The 20,182-nt window shown below is 42.0% G+C and overlaps 1 protein-coding gene across 1 annotated transcript in view; it reads left to right on the forward strand.

Moving 5' to 3' along the window:
* Positions 1-20,182, forward strand: part of plch1 (phospholipase C, eta 1) — a gene marked incomplete at both ends in the record, with an annotated part of 50,410 nt that overhangs the window by 18,438 nt on the left and 11,790 nt on the right. The window contains 9 exons of the mRNA XM_080772928.1: positions 461-577; positions 2,911-3,081; positions 4,483-4,576; positions 5,804-6,007; positions 6,959-7,079; positions 9,358-9,529; positions 14,786-14,893; positions 17,159-17,311; positions 18,969-19,022. Of these exons, the coding sequence (XP_080629054.1) occupies positions 461-577; positions 2,911-3,081; positions 4,483-4,576; positions 5,804-6,007; positions 6,959-7,079; positions 9,358-9,529; positions 14,786-14,893; positions 17,159-17,311; positions 18,969-19,022 (1,194 nt within the window). The remainder of the gene's footprint in view (positions 1-460; positions 578-2,910; positions 3,082-4,482; positions 4,577-5,803; positions 6,008-6,958; positions 7,080-9,357; positions 9,530-14,785; positions 14,894-17,158; positions 17,312-18,968; positions 19,023-20,182) is intronic.

Genomic DNA, 20,182 nt, shown 5'->3' on the forward strand with positions numbered 1-20,182 from the left:
TCCTCTCTCTCTCTGTCGCTCTAATTAATTTGTCAAATATGTCCAGCAGCTGCGCACAGTTTCTCCCGGCCTATGCCATAGAAAGCATAGGTGAGTTCCAGGCTACTGGTTTATTATCTCTGGGTGGATATGTCTGTGTGTCTGTCTGTGTCTACGGTATGTGTGTGTCTCTGTCTCATTAAACTACTACTACTGTATGCTGATCTGCATCATACTGCTTGTGCTCATATTGCAGCAGCTCAAAAACGCACATATTTTAAACCAAAACCTTCATGCCTTGGCACTATGCAATATGCCTTCATTACGCAGTTGGCGTTACTCCTAAACAATGTTGTGCGGCAGCCTCACGCGATAATCGTTAATCATATTTCATATACTGTGAATATACTTGGGACTCTCAATACACACATACAGTATCCTACATTCCTTAACGTGTGTGTGTGTGACGTGGATGATGCAGACATTTGAGGAAGCTGATAAGAATGGTGACGGTCTCCTGAACATTGAGGAGATCTGCCAGCTTCTCCACAAGCTGAATGTCAATCTCCCACGCAGGAAGGTCAAGCAAATGTTCCAGGTGCGTAATAGTGTATTTGAAAGTGCTTGGAATATCTGCTCGCAAAACGACTTGTTAGCTGTATTTTATAAATAGAAGTACATTCATACAATGTACAATACAATAAATATCTATTTATCATATCAAACACAATGTAAATGTATGTTTGCATCAACTTTTGACTCATGCACTTCCTTAATTCTTTCCCCCACTAACCCTAAAACAGTTTCTTACACAGACCTCTTCATGTGTTAATGTTCCATTTCAGTTATCTGACATTCAAATGTGAGAGAAAGATTTCACATCTGCGACATATGGCATTTTATTTGAACGGTACGTTGTGACCTTCTATTTGAAGGGGGACTCGTACCTGACTGCTTTACTGGTGGCTTGAGAGACACAACATTTTAATGAATATATTATAGAATATATCATCAATAACCACAGCAGTCAGAAAGAGCCACCAATTTAATGTATTAAAGCACAGATATAAACCTTACATGATTACTTAATACCCTGGATTTATTTGTATTACATTTGTCATGGACTCTCTCAGTGATTTTCCCTGCTGATAGTGTGTGGAGTCTGACGGTCAGTGATCAAACCCCTAAAGCCCATAGCGCACTCATTATAGGAGTGTGATGGAGGCATTTGCTGGTATTATTAGATTTGGAAGGGAATGGAAAAGTCTCTTGAGATCCAGCAGGTATATATGAAGCTGATAGTACTAGTAGTCCGTCGGCACGATGGAAGGAGGGAGGAGAGTGCGACAGAGAAAGCCACAAAGAGAGAGTGGCTACACATGTAATTCCTCAAAGCAAGGAGGTCCTTAATTGGTTTGGAAATGACTGGATGAGTTAGAGGTGAAACCCTCACTGATTGCAGGTATTATGTCTGTGGACAAATGAACACAAATGGCAGAGCTCACAGATGGGAAGCCACAAGCCAGGAATGGATATTGTGTCCTCAACAATCAAAAAATCTGCTAAGCAGCAAGCTATATATTATGCTTAGATGATTTCTATTCACCGTATATTACGATAAATCTGCGACTGTAAAGACGAAACGGAAGTCGTGAGGAGGCTTCACTTCCGCTTTATCGCTTACTCATGACCAGAGCTTCCGTGCTCCAGACTGTATGACGGAAGCATTTGAAAATGGTGAGAGTCTGGCCATGTGAGACTACTGCACTAGTGATCCTTGCTTGTTTGTTGGCAAGGGTGTCTGGTGTAAAGAGTCAAGACGCAGCTGGTGACTCTGTTTCGAAGGAGGCATTTTGTCAACATGACTCCTTTTACTGTAAACACGTTGACAGTAGAATGCATCAGCGGATGTGACCGCTGATATAGGATGAGACCTTTATTGATCCTGCGGGGGGAAATTCAGTCGCCAGACACGGCACAGCAGTTAAGTTACATTGGAATGGAAAATTTTGGGACAGATATTCTGCTCTGGTCTCAAGAATGTGTGTGTGCACAGTTTCACATGGATCGCCTGATTGGGCAACAGTGCCAGAGATTAGCTGTACACAGACGGGCGGACACACACACACACACACACACACACAGACAGACAGACGGACGGACGGACGGATAGACAGGGGTGAATACATAGTCTTGGCCACGCCTTTGGCCTGGTGGAGACAATGAGGTCCAGTTTGTCTGTGTGTTCTGTGCTGTACCACAAATTGCCTCACGGGGGACATGCATTTTCTAAGGCTAAGTAGTTCTAAGTACCACACATAAAAGTTAATAAATAAGGAGGAAGTGTTCTGCTTACAGTACTTTTGTAATGTCGTAATTTCGTAATTGTCACATAAATACACTGGCTGTTCAGTTTGTTCTAATACACGTTAAAGCACTTGTGTCAGGGGCATTCCAATTTGACAGGCCCCATTATTTTAAGACTCCGCAGAAGTCATTGCTTGTTGTTACAAAGCTTGTCTGGTTGTCTGTTTGTTGTTTGTCAGCATGTGAAGACAAAGGCACATTGGGAGTTGTGTGTAATAGCAGACAGGAATACTACTATACTAAGCCTTTTTGTTGTACGTCAAGTCAATATCATCGAGGTGTAGTGGGGGGAGACGCGGGGGAGTGCCACCCCCCACTTCTCTCACGTCTAAAATATTTTTTTCGCAAAAATATGATTTCTTTTACTCATTTACATTTATGGATAAGATTAGGCATTGTAAACCCTGTTTCTAAATAGTTATACACGTCTGCATGTTTTAATAGTGTGTGTCTTATGGGGCGTCCTCTCACTTAGTAGCACGACGACACTGATATGGATTGTGATGTGTTGTTTGCTGATTATAACCCCCCCCCCCCCTCCCTCCCTCCCTCCCTCCCGAACAGGAAGCAGACACCGATGATCAGCAGGGAACGCTGACCTATGAGGAGTTCTCGGTGTTCTACAGGATGATGTCACTGAGACGGGACCTGTTCCTGCTTCTGCTAGCGTACAGTGACAAGAAAGACCACCTCACAATTGAAGAGTTGGCTAACTTCCTGCGAACTGAACAAAAGGTCAATTTCCCAGAAGCCCTAGCAGCCCACAGCATGTGTTGATTTCCGGTTTCGTCATCATAACATGAAGGTCTCGTCTCTAGCTCCGCGGCAAAGACGGAGTTTATTTTTAATTATTAAAATACGGCGAATTAAACACATAAAACAAAAGGCGGGTATGTCGTATTATGCGCGGTGGAACCCTGGATTAAACAATTAGCGGCCGTCAAACTGTTAATCCATCACACTAAATATCCTTGCAGGGTTTTTTTTTTTTATTCTCAAAAAATGTGCAACAGGGTTATTTCTTTGTCATAGTATAATTACTGTTGCATTAAAATGCAATTTACACTCTACACAGTTAAATACAAATCACCATATTTTGCAATATAATGCAAAATGGAAACACCAGCTAATTTACACATTTAACCACTGCATCGAGTTTTGCGTGTCATCCAACACGCAAAACAATACTCACAGTATCACAGATTGATTGTAAAAGCCTAGCCAAAATTAATCCCTGGAGAAAAGATTGAATGAGTGACCACAATGTGTGACTAATTTGTGTTGATTGAGCAGCAGTGGAGAGGGAGGGAGACTGGGCACATGGTCTATTGCCACCTGCATTACTACATATTGAGTATGACACTACAAAACATTCAATGGCTTTCACATACTTTAGATTTTCAATGCTAGGGAAAAAAAAGGGAATTGCAATTTGGCTCCTGAAACATGGAGAGAGTTCAATAGATTTGTCGCGGTAAACCTAGTATGTTCTACTACACATTGATAGAGTGTTTCAGTTAACACCTCAAAAAAACACGTTTCATTGTTTGTGACGCCTTTAAAAATCAAATGTATGTACTGTTTTGATATGGGTAATTTTTCTCTAATTCTGTGTGAGAGGCACAGAAAAGAAAATGCGTTTGAGACACACTTGGCATACTCTATATTTTCTGTTTTCCATTTTCTGCACATCTGGAGTAAACTGAGCATTATTTCTGTTCCTATTTCCTTCTCTCCTTTGTGTTTTAGTTTGGAGGCGTCTTTATTCTCAGCTATCTGTCTGTCTTGTGGAATCTGCTCCACTATGAGGATTTATCATGCATAAAATGGGCTTGTCTCTGGGGTGCCCATCCTTTGCTGTTCTCAGCTTCTCTTACCTCTCTCTTATGACAGTTACATTTCTCTTTTCATAAAACGTTGTCATTTATCTTTACGGATCCCCCTGCTGCATTTTAACACCATAGGCTTCTATAGACACATTTCCATGTTTCATATAATTGGTTGTTTATGTAACCGCTGCACAAACCTGTAAAATAGACATATTTTTAGTGCTAGTTCATTCTGCCTTGCAGGTAACACGTTGTAATATTTACTGAGATTGAAAGGTAAATATTTGTCCTTCTCCATTCCTCACAGATGACCAATGTGACACCAGAGTACTGTGCGGGCATCATTGACAAGTTTGAGAGGTCAGAAGAGAACAAACACAATGGTGTTTTAGGGATTGAAGGTAATTATTTCACTCTTTCACTTCCTCTCATATTCTTGTTACATCTCATCATCGCAACACCTGTCATTTTGGTTACTGTAATGATCATCTGTAACACTGACAGATGTCCCGATCACGTCTTTTTTAGTTGCTCCTGATCCGATTCAGATGATTTGATTTCAAGTATCTGCCGATACTGATTTTCCGATCCGATATTTATATAGAACACCATGCCATATAACAATAGTATAATGTCAAAAATCGCAGAATATATCCAGTCTAATATCATATGGATGTAATATTGATACTAGGGATGTCCCTATCACGTTTTGTTTGCTCCCAATCCGATTCCGATCATTTGAAAATCACGCTATCTGCTATTTCTGATCACGTGATCGGATCAGGACAACCCTAGTAACGCCTCTATCAACGGTTCCTCTTACTGTAATGCTGCGTTGACGTGATTTCCTGGTTCCCATGTTTTCAGTGAGACTCAAATGGCGAATCATATGTTTTTAGTTTTCATTTTCATTTCAAGTCGTCATTATGAGCTTTGTGTCTTTGTGTCAAATGTGTACAAATTGACCCAAATGGAGCAGGAATGTGGAAAGGGATAGCATAGCACCAGAATGGGAGAGCTATGATTTAAGGAGAGTGAAGTGGCAGTGAGGAGGGACGGGTGAGGCTAATATCTTGTTCTTGGAGGAATGCAGACTAACCATATTAGTGTCTTTATTGTCTGTCTGTCTGTCTGTCTGTCTGTCTGTCTGTCTGTCTGTCTGTCTGACCAATCAGACCAGACACGTCTGACTCCTGTCTTAGTTTAGACCAGTGTTTGCATGTCTGCGTGTGGCTGTGTGCATGCGCAATTGCACATGTGACATGTGGACATAGACAACCAATTACTAATGTGATGAGGGATGCACAATGAAATATGGATGTTCAGCACAGTCAATCATCATCATCATATCATCATACTATAATTAACCAAATGTCTGTGTGTCAGAAAACACAGCCATAGCTCCTCACTGCCTGCACCAATCGCTCCCACTTTTCACACAGGCATTGACCATAATAATATGGAGGTCGGTAATGAATGGCCAGCTGTGAGCGTTTGTCCCAACACACACATTGAATGCCATTGACAATGAATGAGATAATGTATGATGATGATGTACAAATTAAGCTAAGAGTGCCCGCACTTCACACAGATGTGATTTTTAATATATGTATTTCGTATTTCATCAGGTTTTACCAGTTTTATGCGCAGCCCCATGTGCGATGTGTTTAACCCTTTGCACCACGAAGTGAACCAAGACATGGAGCAACCTCTGTGTAACTACTTCATCGCCTCGTCTCACAACACTTACCTGACTGGAGACCAGCTCCTCTCGCATTCCAAGACTGACATGTATGCCTGGGTCCTTCAGTCTGGCTGCCGCTGTGTGGAAGGTATTTACACACATTTACATAACGTTTCCTTTCAGTTATATCAAATGTGCCAAAATGAGCTGGTCCCTGTTACAATGGGAGTGAAGCTATTGTCAGACACTGTTGATTTTGGCAGCAGATTTACATTTTACCCACGCCGCGGCCCGCAAGTCAGCCGCTGCCCGAAAATGAGTATAGGAGCTCGCTCTGTCCCTTAATGGTATTTTGGCCCAGCGTCACCCGCTATATCTATTCTGCCGACACCGGTATTTGCGTCTAGATGTGTGGTCATGGGCGTCGCTTTCCCCTAAATTGATATTTTGGTCACACATATTTCGGAAGGCGCATAGTGGAGTTTAAAAGCACCGGTAAAGCCGTAATGCCAAATTACAAATGACCCGTTACATGCCTAATGTAAGGGGTAACGGAGGTGTTTTAGGGATTTAGACAGGTGACCAAAATACCAACTTTAGTGGGGGAACACGCCCTCCCCACTGCTAAATCCCCAAATAGTGTATTTAGAATGCTCGAACGAAAATGGAGCCCATAGTCTTTTGAATGAAATGTAATTTAGTTTTAGTCATCTGAAATGCTTTAGTGTTTTGATGCCGTCGTAATGGCAGATTTATAGCTTGCTGAAAATAGCCGATCTACAAGCTAGCTCATGTGCTTGTAGATCGGCTATTTTCAGCATGCAACCAGGTGTAAATTTAAATGACTTGTGTCTTTTACTTATACACTAGTCCCTTTATAACATTTTTGTCTAGTTTTTATTTGTTGACAAAATTGTCAATATATTTAGTCTTTGTTTTAGTCATCAATCATAGCTTAGTTTTCATTTCGTTTCCATTTAGTTTTCGTCAAAGAAAAAAGGTAGTGGACGGATATTTTTCGTCATAGTAGAAATAGAAATCAACACTGATCACAGAGATCAATCCTTATTGACCTCCTTCTCTTTTGACCTGTCTGTAGTGGACTGTTGGGATGGACCTGAAGGAGAACCCATGGTCCAACATGGATACACCTTAACGTCAAAGATTACTTTCAAGGCTGTCATAGAAACCATCAACAAATATGCCTTCATTACTAACCAGTAAGTAGTATATTCATAATGCTGTGCAAAGGTTTTATCTAAATATCTATTGTTTTTTATCTGGACTTTAACAACCAAGTGTAGCCTGTAGTTGCCCATTTTGGTGTTAGCATTATGTTATGTTTTAGCTATTGAAAAATAGCAGATCTACAAGCTCATAGCGTACGAGCTTGTAGGTCTGCTATTTTTGAAAAATTGAAGAACGACTGACATAGAAACATAGCTTTTTCCGAAAACTGTCAGGATGTAAAAGACATTTTTAGAATCTGATCTCAGGTCAGAATGGGTTAACAGCTCAAACTAAAAAATATATAATACCAGAGAGGGTTGTGTAAAAATTCTTCCCTTTGATGGTATCTTAGATTAGGTATACGTTAGTTCTTCTTAGTTAGTTCTTGATGCAGAAACGCAACATAATTGCCTTGATGCAATTAGTAACATTAACGCGTGTCAACGAGCACCAGCTGGACAGTGACACACAGCAACACTTCAGCTGTGAACTGAAGTGACTGGAGTCACTTATGACTCACTTTTATGTGTTGTTTATGTTTTGTCAGCCAAGTTGGGCTCTGTTGAAGAGACGTGTTAATTCTTGGCTGTAATTAGTACCCATTACTGGGCCATCTGCTTTGTAGCAGTTAGTATGCCGCCTGAGGAGCCAGTGTCTGTCGGCTTTAACAGCACCAAAACAAAGTAGTGGAGAATGGTGCAACGTTGCCTGCCGCCACAGGCTGACACACTAGCAGTATTCATGCAGTGCATAATATGTCAGTTTCCTTTTTTTACAGATGCATAATATATACGCAAAATGCCTGTGTACAGGAAATAATTCCATTGTCCTGTGTAGTACTAGTAGTTAAAGCAAAACCAACGTAAAATCGGTGTTTTGTTGTTGTTTGTTGTTTTGTTGCAACTGACCGGCTCTCTCTCTCTCTCTCTCTCTCTCTCTCTCTCTCTCACTATGCTTATCACTCAATCTGACAATACCATTTCTCCTCCTGTCTCCATTTCCAACCTGCCTTTCAGCTGACATGAATTTTATCAGCACTGCCACCTGTAATAATAATAAATGGCTGCCAGTCTGTATTGAATTGTTGTTGTTTCAATATTCCATACAGGACGACAACCCGGGAGCTTTTATTGTGTCGATCTGAAAATTGGCGACGGTGTGTGTTTGTCTGATTATCCCTGTTGTGTACCAGAGGGATTATGTTGTATCTTATCCTCTGTGTGTGTTATTGGTGTCTGTGTGCCTTTATGCTGGTGAGAGGGAACACTGACCTAACAGTACATGTATGTTAGGATTAGGAGACTAAAGGGCTTGGTATACTTGGTTGTGTGTTGGTGAAATTGCTGGAGAATAAGATCAAATACTGGATGTATATCTGCTCTTTTCAGTGTACAACGCCAGCAAGCAACTAAGTATAAATCTGGCTTAACGCTCATCAATGTGAGAGGAGGCATGAAAATGAGTCAATGCCTAATCTCAGGTTTGAAGGAAATACGCTCTGCAGCATTTTTCCAGCCTGTGCGGTGATGAAACAGGATTTCTACCCCTGTCAAGATATCCATCACATTTTCAGTCCATGAATGTCATCCCCCTACTCTCTCTCCATGCATCCATGCTCTCTGCATTTCCTGTCTCCATCTCTCCACTATATGTGGCCCCGTTTTTCCTACCCAGTTTCGCACCAGTGAGGGGTGGGATTGGTGGGGGGGCAAGGTGACAGCCCTAGTTACAGTTAGATGAGTCGTGAAAACTCCTGCAATTTGATTAGACCAGAGACCATTTTTATGATTTTATCCAGAATGAAAACATTCTCTGATGTAAATGAGTTCTAATTATAGTTATTTCAAATATGCTACTGGCTGTATTCTTCTTGGAAAAATATAAAAGGAAAGGCTATATTATATAATAGGTTTTAACCTCATCAGATAATCCCCACATAGCGTGAATTTACGAGAAATTCAAAGCTTCAACACCAAAGTAGTTGTGAATTAGCAAACTGGACCTTTATCCTCGCGTTGGGCTTCTGTTTACGCAGAAAAGTTTTTATTTGGGTTGTTTCATAAGCGCAGCTCCGTTGTGCTTCACGTTCCACACGTTCCACACAGCCGTCTGCCTTGACTTCTGTGTGTGGACTGCTGCAGGCCCGCTGTGGGATAGCCCCTCCCACCCCTCACTGGTACGAAACTGGGTAGGAAAAACGGGGTCGCCTATCGCTGTCAATTAAATACTTAAAAGTGTGTAACTTTGGCAAAAATGTGTTTTCTTCAGGTATCCAGTGATCCTCTCTATAGAGAACCACTGTACTGTCCTGCAGCAGAAGAAGATCGCTCAATATCTCCGAGAGATCCTGGGAGATAAGCTGGACCTGAATGACGTACTAAACAGAGACTCCAAAACATTACCCAGCCCTCACAGCCTGCAGGGCAAGATACTCATAAAGGTAAGAGGAGCTCATTTTTGTTTGTGTGTGCCTGACATAAGCTACACTTTGGACACGTGCAACCAATAGATTTGGGACATAAAATGTCATGAAATTAAACTTTTATTTTGAATATATATATAGATATTTCGTCTCTTCCAATATTGATCCAAAAATCGAGGTTATCTTTTTTATAAATGCCACAAAACATTGTATTCAGGTTTTCTCTTTAATTTGTCACCCGTCTATATGGATGCATTCAAGGGAAATCCCCTTGTGTGTCTTCATGTTTTGAGTACATAGTCATAGAATACAATTAGTTGTTAAGATGATTTTGTTTTGGTATGACTGTGAAACATTGCATTTATAGGCACATAATATGGTCAATGAGTCAAATTGAATACTCTGGTTTGCATGTCTCGAGGGCTCTCAAAATTGTTTGAAATATTATGTTTGTGCTGTCTATTTGTCTGTGATAATGAGAACACAGGTTGGAAGAATGTACTCTTTGGCAACGAATGGAAAGAATTAAGGAAGAATTGCACAGGCAGAATCAAACTAGGCCATTGTATAAGTCATGGAGGTGGTGTTAAAACTGTTGCAATGACAGGCAGACACCGCTGGGATTTTGTGCAGGACACACATGGAGTTATTCATATACACAAGTCTAGATAAGCAGACCAGGGTTTACATGGGGAGACTCGGCACACATCATTATCCACCAGCACAGGCAGAAGTCTATTCAGGGAAGGAGAGAGAGAGAGAGAGAGAGAGAGAGGTAGATGGGGGAGAGAGGTAGATGGGGGAGAGAGGTAGATGGGGGGGGGGGGGGGGAGAGAGAGAGAGAGAGAGAGAGAGAGAGAGAGAGAGAGAGAGAGGTTTGAGGTAGATGGGGGGGGGGGCATTGCATTGGTGCACAGGCAGCACAACATGCAGACTTATTGGATTCCTTTATATGATGGCGGCCAGATAAAATCTCCCCATCTCCCATGTCTGCATGTCTGTGCTGTGATGGAAGGCAACATTGTTCCTCCAGAGGAGTGCATTCACATTGCCCCCTCCTCAGTCAAGTCCCTCAAGGTGAAAGAGCATCATTGATTTCCTATTTAAGAAATACCTTTAGGCTCTCCTCAAGCTGCTGCTCTTATTATCTCCTTTTCGCCTCCTCTCCTGAGCATGGAAGCTTTTATCCTTGCTCGCTGCGTGAGACAAATGAGCCTTGGGTGTGGGGTGAGGGCCTGGGATTGTGGGATATCGATGGGGAGAGGTAGAAGGCAGGGTGCATTCAGTGGGCAGGAGTTGGAGTGGAGCTACAGCTGTGATGTGGGTCGTCTTCATCTGGACTGGAGCTCAGGGCTCCCAGAGTGAGGATCAGTCAGAGAACCCTCCCCTCCCACGCACACGTCTTCCCAGTGGCTTTGCTAATGGGCTCCCACTTTTCTGAAAGAGCTGCTTAGAGAGTCACTCTGGGAATCTATAAGACTGGAGAGAGAGAGAGAGAGAGTGTGTGTGTGTGTGTGTGTGTGTGTGTGTGTGAGAGATAAGTGGCTCTAACTCATGCTTGTAAACCTGGGAAAAGAGACACACAGTGAACTTGAAAGGAGATAACTAGTGTATGTGAGACAGTGAGAGAGAGAGAGAGAGAGAGAGAGAGAGAGAGAGAGAGAGAAGCCCCCAAGACAGCCTGGGATTCCAGGCCCTGCAATCCCAGGACATGAAACCCCAAAAGAGTCCTTTCTGCCAACTAGTCCTTGGACTTATTGATCAGCTACCACAGAACAGTGTCCAGCCTCAACCTCAGACCAGCACTGCTTTGCAACCACTAATTAGAGTCAACCAAATTATTAAACTAATAAAATACACATATCTGGAACATTGGACCAATCAAACCAAAACTCAAAACAAACTTAATTGTTATCTGGCCCTAAAACATGAATATAAACTGGCTGAGTATCTGTATACGGTCAAAGATTAAAAAAAACAGCGACAGATCATGACCAAATACAGAATGAGTGACCACAGTCTGGCCATAGAGAAAGGACGACACAAGAGGTCCTACCTACCTCCAGAACAGTGGAGAGTCTGTGGTCATTGTACCTCAGCTGAGGTAGAGACTGAGACACACTTTCTAATTCATTGTAATAAATATAATAATATAAGAACCACATATTTTAATAAATTTGAGTTGTTGATCCCAAAGTTTAAAGAGTTGCATGACAATGACAAACAACTCATTATGTTGGGAGAGGGACCTGCAGCACATCTGGCACAGTATGTGACTGTGTGTACACAATGTGACTATTATCCTGACACGAACCATCTCGACACACCACGGACACATTTAATACTGTACATTTTGACCGGTATGACGGTATTTTCATATTGTATTGTGAAAATTAATGTTCTATTTGCTTGTTTTCTGTTATATTTTTTATTTATTAAATTTTGTTTGGTTCTTGGTTGAACTTCATGCTTTGGCAATACTGTAGCTATAACATTCATGCCAATAAAGCTAATTGAATTGAATTGAGAGAGAGAAAGAGTAATGCAAATCATGCAAGTAATTGTAAATTGGGATTCAACTCAGTCCCCACAGTCCCCGGGGTTTTGCTCGCTGTGTGAACGTTTCAAAGAAGCGAGTTGTGTGTTATTTCAGCAGTCAAGGATGCAATCGACGAGCATCTCGTGATATCTGTCAGGTTTCATATCCAGAGCTGTTGGCGACTGCCAGTCAATAATGATATGAAATGTGTTGTGACCAGCATACAGAACAGCTTTCTTGGTTCATTGTGTTGTGTAAATGAGATTTACACGTAAATGAGACTATTTCATCAGACTGTCACAGGCAGAAACGTAGATAGATGGATTGGTATATGAAGCTTTTTTAATCCACGTGGGGATATTATGTGTGTTATAAATATTGGTAAATCTGATGATATTATTGTAGACAGTCTTAAGTTGCTAGTTGCTATAGATGGAATCAGCACCACCACAAAACATGTACGTTCTGACACTGCGCTCCTGCACTGTTGCAGGGTTTGTATGGGTTGCAGGTTCAGTGAGAGCGTATCATTTCTTTGTCGCCTACTCTAGTAGCCTGCATTAATATTCATAATTTCAGACTGATAAACCAAGATAAACCATTTATCCGAGGTGGGGTTGGCAAAAGGGGCTTTTTGTGTGGAGTTTGCATGTTCTCCCTGTGTCCCCTAGGCTAGGTACCCTCAGTACTCCTGTTCTCTAAACTACCTTCCCCTGGTCAGCCGGAGCGCCTGATGGAGGGGAAAGGAATTGGTCGGAATAACGTGTTCCTTCTACACGCTACGTCTGGCCGGGGAAACTGTCCCTTGGCTTTAGGTGAAAAGAAGCAGCTTGGACTCCTCATGAATACAAGGTCGCATGAGGTCTCCCTGAACGAAAAGAGCTGTAATTATATTATACAAATAGCAGTATTATATTTGCAAACCGAACAAAAATACCTACCATTCTGCTGTGCCTATGGTAATGTAGGCAATATTTTATTCGTTTTATGACATTTTAAATATTTTACATTAATATAGTTATCACACTAGTTGGAATCAATCTATGCAGAGATCCCGTGTTGCGAATGGAATCATGTAATTTCAATTATACAACAGGTCATTTCGAGGAAGCAATCTGATTGGTTGAAACAGCTAATAGCCGTTCCTTAAACCAGTGCAAAGGAACACCTAATCAAAACAAAGATTTAAGCTGTGTTTTTCTCCTAGAGCGCAGCAGACTTCGTGGCTATAGGCTAGCTAGTTAATTGGGACATTTGTGGTCGTAGTGACTACATCACATCTGTCATTATAAAAACCATATCATTTTTCTGCGATTATCTTAGTTTTAAGGGTAACTGTTGTATAATTGCAATATTACACTGGAGGGTGTTCTTTATCGTCATTAAAGGACCTATAACAAAAAAAAACTTTTTACAGGATTCCTCATCATATAGGGGCTTTTATAGAAATTGCTCTCAGGAACAACGGAAATGATTTGGTCATATTTGTGATGTCATCAATGTCACCCTACGTTGTATAATTCCTCCCTCTCTTCAGTCTTCAGTTCCAAATTTGCATTTCCACTTTGTCCGCCATTGTTGATTTTCCAAGCTGGCATGGAATGGAAACAAGCCTGTGTTTATCTAGCATCAGTATTATAATGACTCAAATATTAAATAAGTTGCATATCAGCACCCCCACCACCTACTTGGTACTTTGTGGTACTGCAGTTAAAACAGCTTCAGAAGCAAAAAAGAAATGCCATGGACTGGTTATATCAGAGTGGTGATTGAGGCTCACACCATTATAAATAAGTTTGAGGGACATAGACAATATGATATGAAATATTAAAAACTGTTTTAAAATGCATGTTATAGCTGCTTTAATGCACTTCTGCGGGAGTTCCTACGGCACCGCAGGCGTGAATCAATGACAATAAAGAACACCCTCTCATGTAATATCGCTTAAATTATGCATGTTTCCGTGACCAAGCAGACGTTGGAGAATTGGAGATGCAGAAATTGAACAGAAATAGTTTGATCACCAAGGGAAATTACAATTGCTCTTCTTGCTCGTAATACAAATAACACCAAGAAAATAAAATAAAATAAAATATATTGCACATCTGTCTATTGCGTCCTGTTGAATATCTTGCAGTGTGTGATATCCCCTGTCGCGGTGTCACCGATATGGCATATAGTCGGGAAACCACAATGACTTGACAGCTGATTTAGGGAGTGAACTGCGGAGCGATCTTGGCTTTCTGACAAATTTGAAAATCGTGCCGTGTCTAGGGGGCATACTGTGTGTGTGTGTGTGTGTGTGTGTGTGTGTGTGTGTGTGTGTGTGTGTGTGTGTGTGTGTTGTTAGTCTGTGTGCCTTTATTTTGAGTTGTATGCAGTCATGACAGTTTGACACACATGTCAGTGTGCATATGTTTAAGATATGGGAGGGAGGGGACATTGATGTGTATGTGAGAGTATAGGAGACTTTTAAGGTCAATACACGCTCCTTCTGACGTGGGAAAGGATCAGCTTCGCTTGGGTATTTCGAACTAGTTTGGAGAGTCTTTCTCCCCCTTTTTGGAAAAAAGAAAAATGCTCAAAGTGTGAGGTGAATTCGATTGAGACAATGCAATTCCCTCTTTCATATCTCTCTTTAATACCCTCCCCCGTCTGTCTGTCTGTCTGTCTGTCTGTCTGTCTGTCTGTCTGTCTGTCTCTCTCTCTCTCTCTCTCTCTCTCTCTCTCCCCAGGGGAAACGTCTTCCTCCCTATCTGTCTGCAGATGCAGAGGAAGGGGACGTGTCAGACGACGACAGCGCTGATGAAATTGAGGATGACTTTAAACTGAAGCACAGTAATGTAAGGAGTGGATCAAGGTTATAATAGTTTTGGTTTTTTCATTATAGTTTAGTTTTAGTTAGTTTTGACTTTTTTTCCTTCTATTTCAGTTAGTTTTAGTTAGTTTTTAGAGCAGGTTTAGTTTTAGTTTAGTTATAGTTTTTTTCGTACTTTGGTTTATTTGTCAGGTAGCCTATAGGATTAAGAAAGATCACAGTAAGTATTGTGTAATACAATCTAAAAGAATATACCATTTAAAAATATATATTATATACTCAGCAACAAAAGTTCAGAAATGTCACTTTGGTCCTTTATTTCTCTACTTTGATAATACCAATTGGTTTATGTTTTATATAATTGTAATCGTTGATTGTTGTCACCTGTACATACAACGAGGTATAGTCTGTATAGATTGTAAGGATCGGTCATTCGTGGAATGAGCAACACAGCTAAGCGGGTGGGTAGCGCCCCCAAAAATGTGTATACCAACCCTTGCTTTAGTTTGAGTTGCTTAGTGGATTGGATGATTGCACTCTCCTACAGTAATAAGGAAAAAACAACACTTGGTTCTGTTGGTCGCACTTACAGCACACCCAAGCTGATCCCACAAGTGTTCAATTGGGTTGAGGTCTGGACTCACGGCCATTCTATCCTCTCCACTCCTACATTTTGGAGGTACTCTGTGTTCCTGTAAGCCTAGTGGTGTGCCGTGAGGATATTACAAGTGGGCCACTTACTGCCATGTCGAGTGGTCAGACGGGGCGACCCCAATCACTTTTGAGATATTGAAGTGGGCCCGAATCCAAGAAAGATTGAGAATTACTGGTCTAGTTGAGTGTCTTCATTTGGACTGGAATACCGTCATGTTTAAGAAGCAAATACTTCCCACCACACGCAAGTAATGGATAGATAATTGCATCGTAATGGCATTGCTGTTCCAGATGCAATAGCTGCACTAATTAGGTTGTAATGTTGCTACACACATCCTTGCTACATCATGTGTGTAGTAATGTTTCGTGCTAATCAATGCTTAATGGTGCAGTCAAACATTTTGTCACAGTGAATAGAAGATGACGGCATTAAAATAGTTACGTAGTTCAAAAGACAGCATAATGTCATGGCTTGTTTATTGCATCTTTTTTATAATGGCAGACATACAGCAGAAACTACTGTATGATCTATAGCGTTGTAGATCACTGCTAAACTTCAGCATCGTTTAGAGCTTATTATTATTAGCTGCTTATTTATTTCCCAATTTCTTGAAGCCATGAAAGCCAGAATTACGCCTTTATTGTGCAATTTTATACTGGAATACAGGGCTTAATCTTCCACAACCTTTACGCTTGCTGTTAACAAAAAGCTACAGATATCATATTTGTTGTTTGCGTAAATTCTGGCAAGGACTTCCTGTTTGGATCCTTCATCGGACACGATGGCACTTAATGCATTTAATATCGATATAAGAATGCCTCTCTATTTTCCATCTTTGGAAGCGCTCCGGTTTCTAGGCACGGTTGCTAGGCCCTCGCCTGCACCGGAGTTGCGCACGCAACTCCAATATAGCTTCTGTATTAGCCACGGCTTTCCATGCTCTATTCTCTGAAACTACACCGCTGTCCGTGTTGTTGATCAGATTGGTGATGTTCGGAGGTCATTTCAGATTTTCCGGTGATCGTGGAATATGGCGTTTTCTGGAGCAAGGATGGACCTCGCCTTAGCTCACTAGCATTGGCGCTATTGGTATTAGCATCCAAGATGGCGACAAACCATCGCGTGCGCCATACTAAAAATACTCTTGGCACATTTAACACCCAAGGGCCACCACTTTTGTCCACCAGGTGGCACTCATTGTGTTAAAGCAGTAAGCGTTAAGCAGGCTACAGGACACAATGCCAGTGACATAATGAGATGTGAAAGAAAGGAAAAGTGATACTTTTTATGCTTAAATATTGTTTTAGGAAAGTCTTCCATTTGTCATTGAAAGTGTGAACTACGTGTGGGGTTACAGACCCCTATCATTTAGCTGGGGACCCCCTGGAACTCCCTCAAGGACCCCTGAGGGTCCCCGGTCCCCACTTTGGGAACCACTGCCATAGATAGATCTATCTATAGATTCATGCATCACTGTCTCTGTTGAAGCGAATTCATTATTTCTTTGTTTCTCTTCTCTTCTCTTCTCTTCTCTTCTCTTCTCTTCTCTTCTCTTCTCTTCTCTTCTCTTCTCTTCTCTTCTCTTCTCTTCTCTTCTCTTCTCTTCTCTTCTCTTCTCTTCTCTTCCCAACACAGAATGGCCATCACCAGGTAGAGTCTCACATCAGAAATAAATTGGACTCCCTGCTGAAGGAGTCTCAGATCGGGGACAAGGAAGACACCGACAGCTTCTCTATCCAAGCTCTGCTGCGGGCCACCCATCAGGGACTTCAGAACAACGTCCGGCAGGTACGCCCTCAAGAAGCACCTTGACTCCACCACAAACAGAAGGCCTAATTCCCCATTGTGTATCCATCCAAGTGTCCGGTTTAGATGATTAGTGAACATTTGGCTGTGTTTCCTTGGTTCCACTGCAGACCTAAGCGCAGATCAGTGGCGTGCACAGACATTTAGAGGGGCAGGTGCTCAAGTGAAAAACGCTGCACCTTGTGCAGCGCGTGAAACCGGCCGGGTGCCTTAATAGTGTGAGATTCATAGATTTTGGGGCCTAAATAATATATTAGAAGATTTTCATCAAGAATTGATCAATGTCACCATGGTCCACATACTGATCCACATAGAGCGTCGCAGTCCCGCCCCCCCTCGAGAGACCCGGAAAAGAAATCCCCGTTAATTTTCCTCATAGACTTTTCACGACTCGAGTTGGCTTCGTACGCTTAAAAGGTCTTTAAATAAATACTTTTTGAAATGTCTATGGGAAAAATGCATTGGGATTAATTTCCTGGGCCTGGCGTCGTCATGAAAGGGGGCGGGACTGCAACACTCTATACTGTACACTGTGTGTGGGCACATTTTGTCCAGAGGGAAAAGCTAGCGCCCCCTAGTGTCTATCTGTGCACGCCACTGGCACAGATCTTCTATGTTATTGTTTGTAAGAATTCTATAATTTCAGTGTGCAGTGGACCATTTCACTAGGTATTACTATGGACAGTGAACATTTCCAGGGGAAATTATCACAATTGTCTTTTCTGTTTGTTTTAATAAGCAGCACATTATCTCACCGAAACGTCTGACGGAATAAAACATCTGAATAAAGGAGATTTCACATGCACGCGCGTGCACATGCGTGCAGACGCACGCACGCACGCAAACAGACACAACCACAACATGGACAGCCAGTGTGCATGTGCACATAGTGGCTGTCCATGATGATGAAGCTCAATGATGGCTGGAATTTCAAAACACTGAAAAACAGACCAAAAAGCAACGAGAAACTGAACATCTTGCAGTATTACTTAATATTTAATTTCCCTGCCTGCCTTTCGTGCTATTCATAGAAGCTTGAGTTTCCTGACATCCATTTTAATGCAGTAGTGTTGCTCATTGAGTGTCCCTGTTTTTTTCATTCTAATTTACTGTTCAGCCTCTCACCCCATTCTGTCTATCAAACTCTCACACACCGCTTCTTTTTGCCTCTCTCGTTAACCTCTGTCAGTGTCCCTATTTCTGCTTGTCAATATCTCTATGTAAATATATCAGCTCTTTTCCTCATTGCTCCCTCTATTTCCAGCTCTTCCTCTCTCACCTATAACTGAACTGACCCTGCAGCAAAGTTGAGATTCAGGATTTTGTGTTTCACAGAGGACTGAACCCATTTTGACCTGAGATCAGATTCTAAAAATGCCTTCTACATTCTGACAGCTATGTTTCTATGTCAGTCGTCAGACCTACAAGCTCGTAGCGCGCCACTCGGTGGCACGCTATGAGCTTGTAGATCTGCTATTTTCAATAGCTAAATTATAACATAATGTTTAAAACACCAAAATGGGTTCCCGCCCCAAAATGCTTTAATAGATCCACACGCACATGCACCCACACGGATGGATCCACCATGCATGATGCACATACCAACAGTTTATAACCTTGTTTTCATTTTGTCCAGAAGAAGGCTCTGAAGAAATCTCACAGCAGATCCTTCCTCACAACGCTTAAACAGAAGGTGAGTACTGTGAACATGTGACCAAGGGTTGTTTCATTTGTATTTTGGAATAATATCTAACTTGTAGTTGTATTATTATTATTATTTGTGCCCTTACAACATACAAGAAAAAATAGTTATAATAAATTAGTGCTCATAGGAATAGACCACCGTCTCACCGTAGAGACAGGTGACAGCCGGAATGTAGACGGCACCCGGGTGAGCAGTATGGGTTAGCGCCCCAGCCTCTGTCCTCCGTGAGGAGGAAGCCCAACATCCCTCGGTGAGGCCTTTGGGAGGGCCATGCAAGAAGCAAGCGGAACCGCAGCACCATGTCCCTGCGGAACCATTGCCCACCACTCCTGAATGAACTGTCTGGTGCTGGGACGTAGGAGGGGCACGGACAGGAGACAACCCACAGAGCCTAGTCCCTCCATGAGCCTAGTCCCTCCATGCGCCAGAAGTGTACCTCCCAGCCCTGGCAGAGTAGTTCTGGAGTAGTTCCAGCGGATTGTGTGCCCCTGGTTTTGCCCTAGTGGGACTGATTGAGGGTAGCTACTGGGACGTAAGTCGGGACTTGATCACTCCTGGCTGGGTCGCCTGAGTGAGGGGTATGATGTTGGAAGACCCGAAACCCCGATGACCTCAGGATACATCACTGAGGATACGTCCCAGGTGCATCCATGCGATGTTTTTTAGTTATAGTGCTGTACAACGTTTGTACAATCACAGAGGTGTTCTGCAAGTGGTTTTCAGCCCGGGAGTGGCTGGGGGCAAAAAAGAGAAAGGCAGCTGACATCACATGCAGGCACAAACAACATTCTATAAACTAAGGCACACATGCATGTGTGCCTTCGTTCGCAGAAGGCGTACATTTGTTAGCTGCAATCTTCACCGTTGTTCTAGCAACTATATTGAAATTTGATGTCACCACTCACCAGATGCATTTGTAGGTCAGATCTATGATTGCCTGGCAACGCGAGACTACTGGTAAATAGGAAGTAAATTAATTGAATTACAATTTTATTTGTGGGGAATAATACCAACTTTAGTGGGGGAACACCCCTTCCCCACTGTTAAATCTCAAAACAGTGTATTTAGAAAGATCAGACGAAAATGGAGCCCTTTATCCGCTCATTGAAATAGGGTCAAATAGGGCAGTTATCAACATGTTGTGCTTG

Source organism: Protomyctophum bolini, assembly GCF_963924005.1.
Source record: "Protomyctophum bolini genome assembly, chromosome: 9".
NCBI classification, from domain to species: Eukaryota; Metazoa; Chordata; class Actinopteri; order Myctophiformes; family Myctophidae; genus Protomyctophum; species Protomyctophum bolini.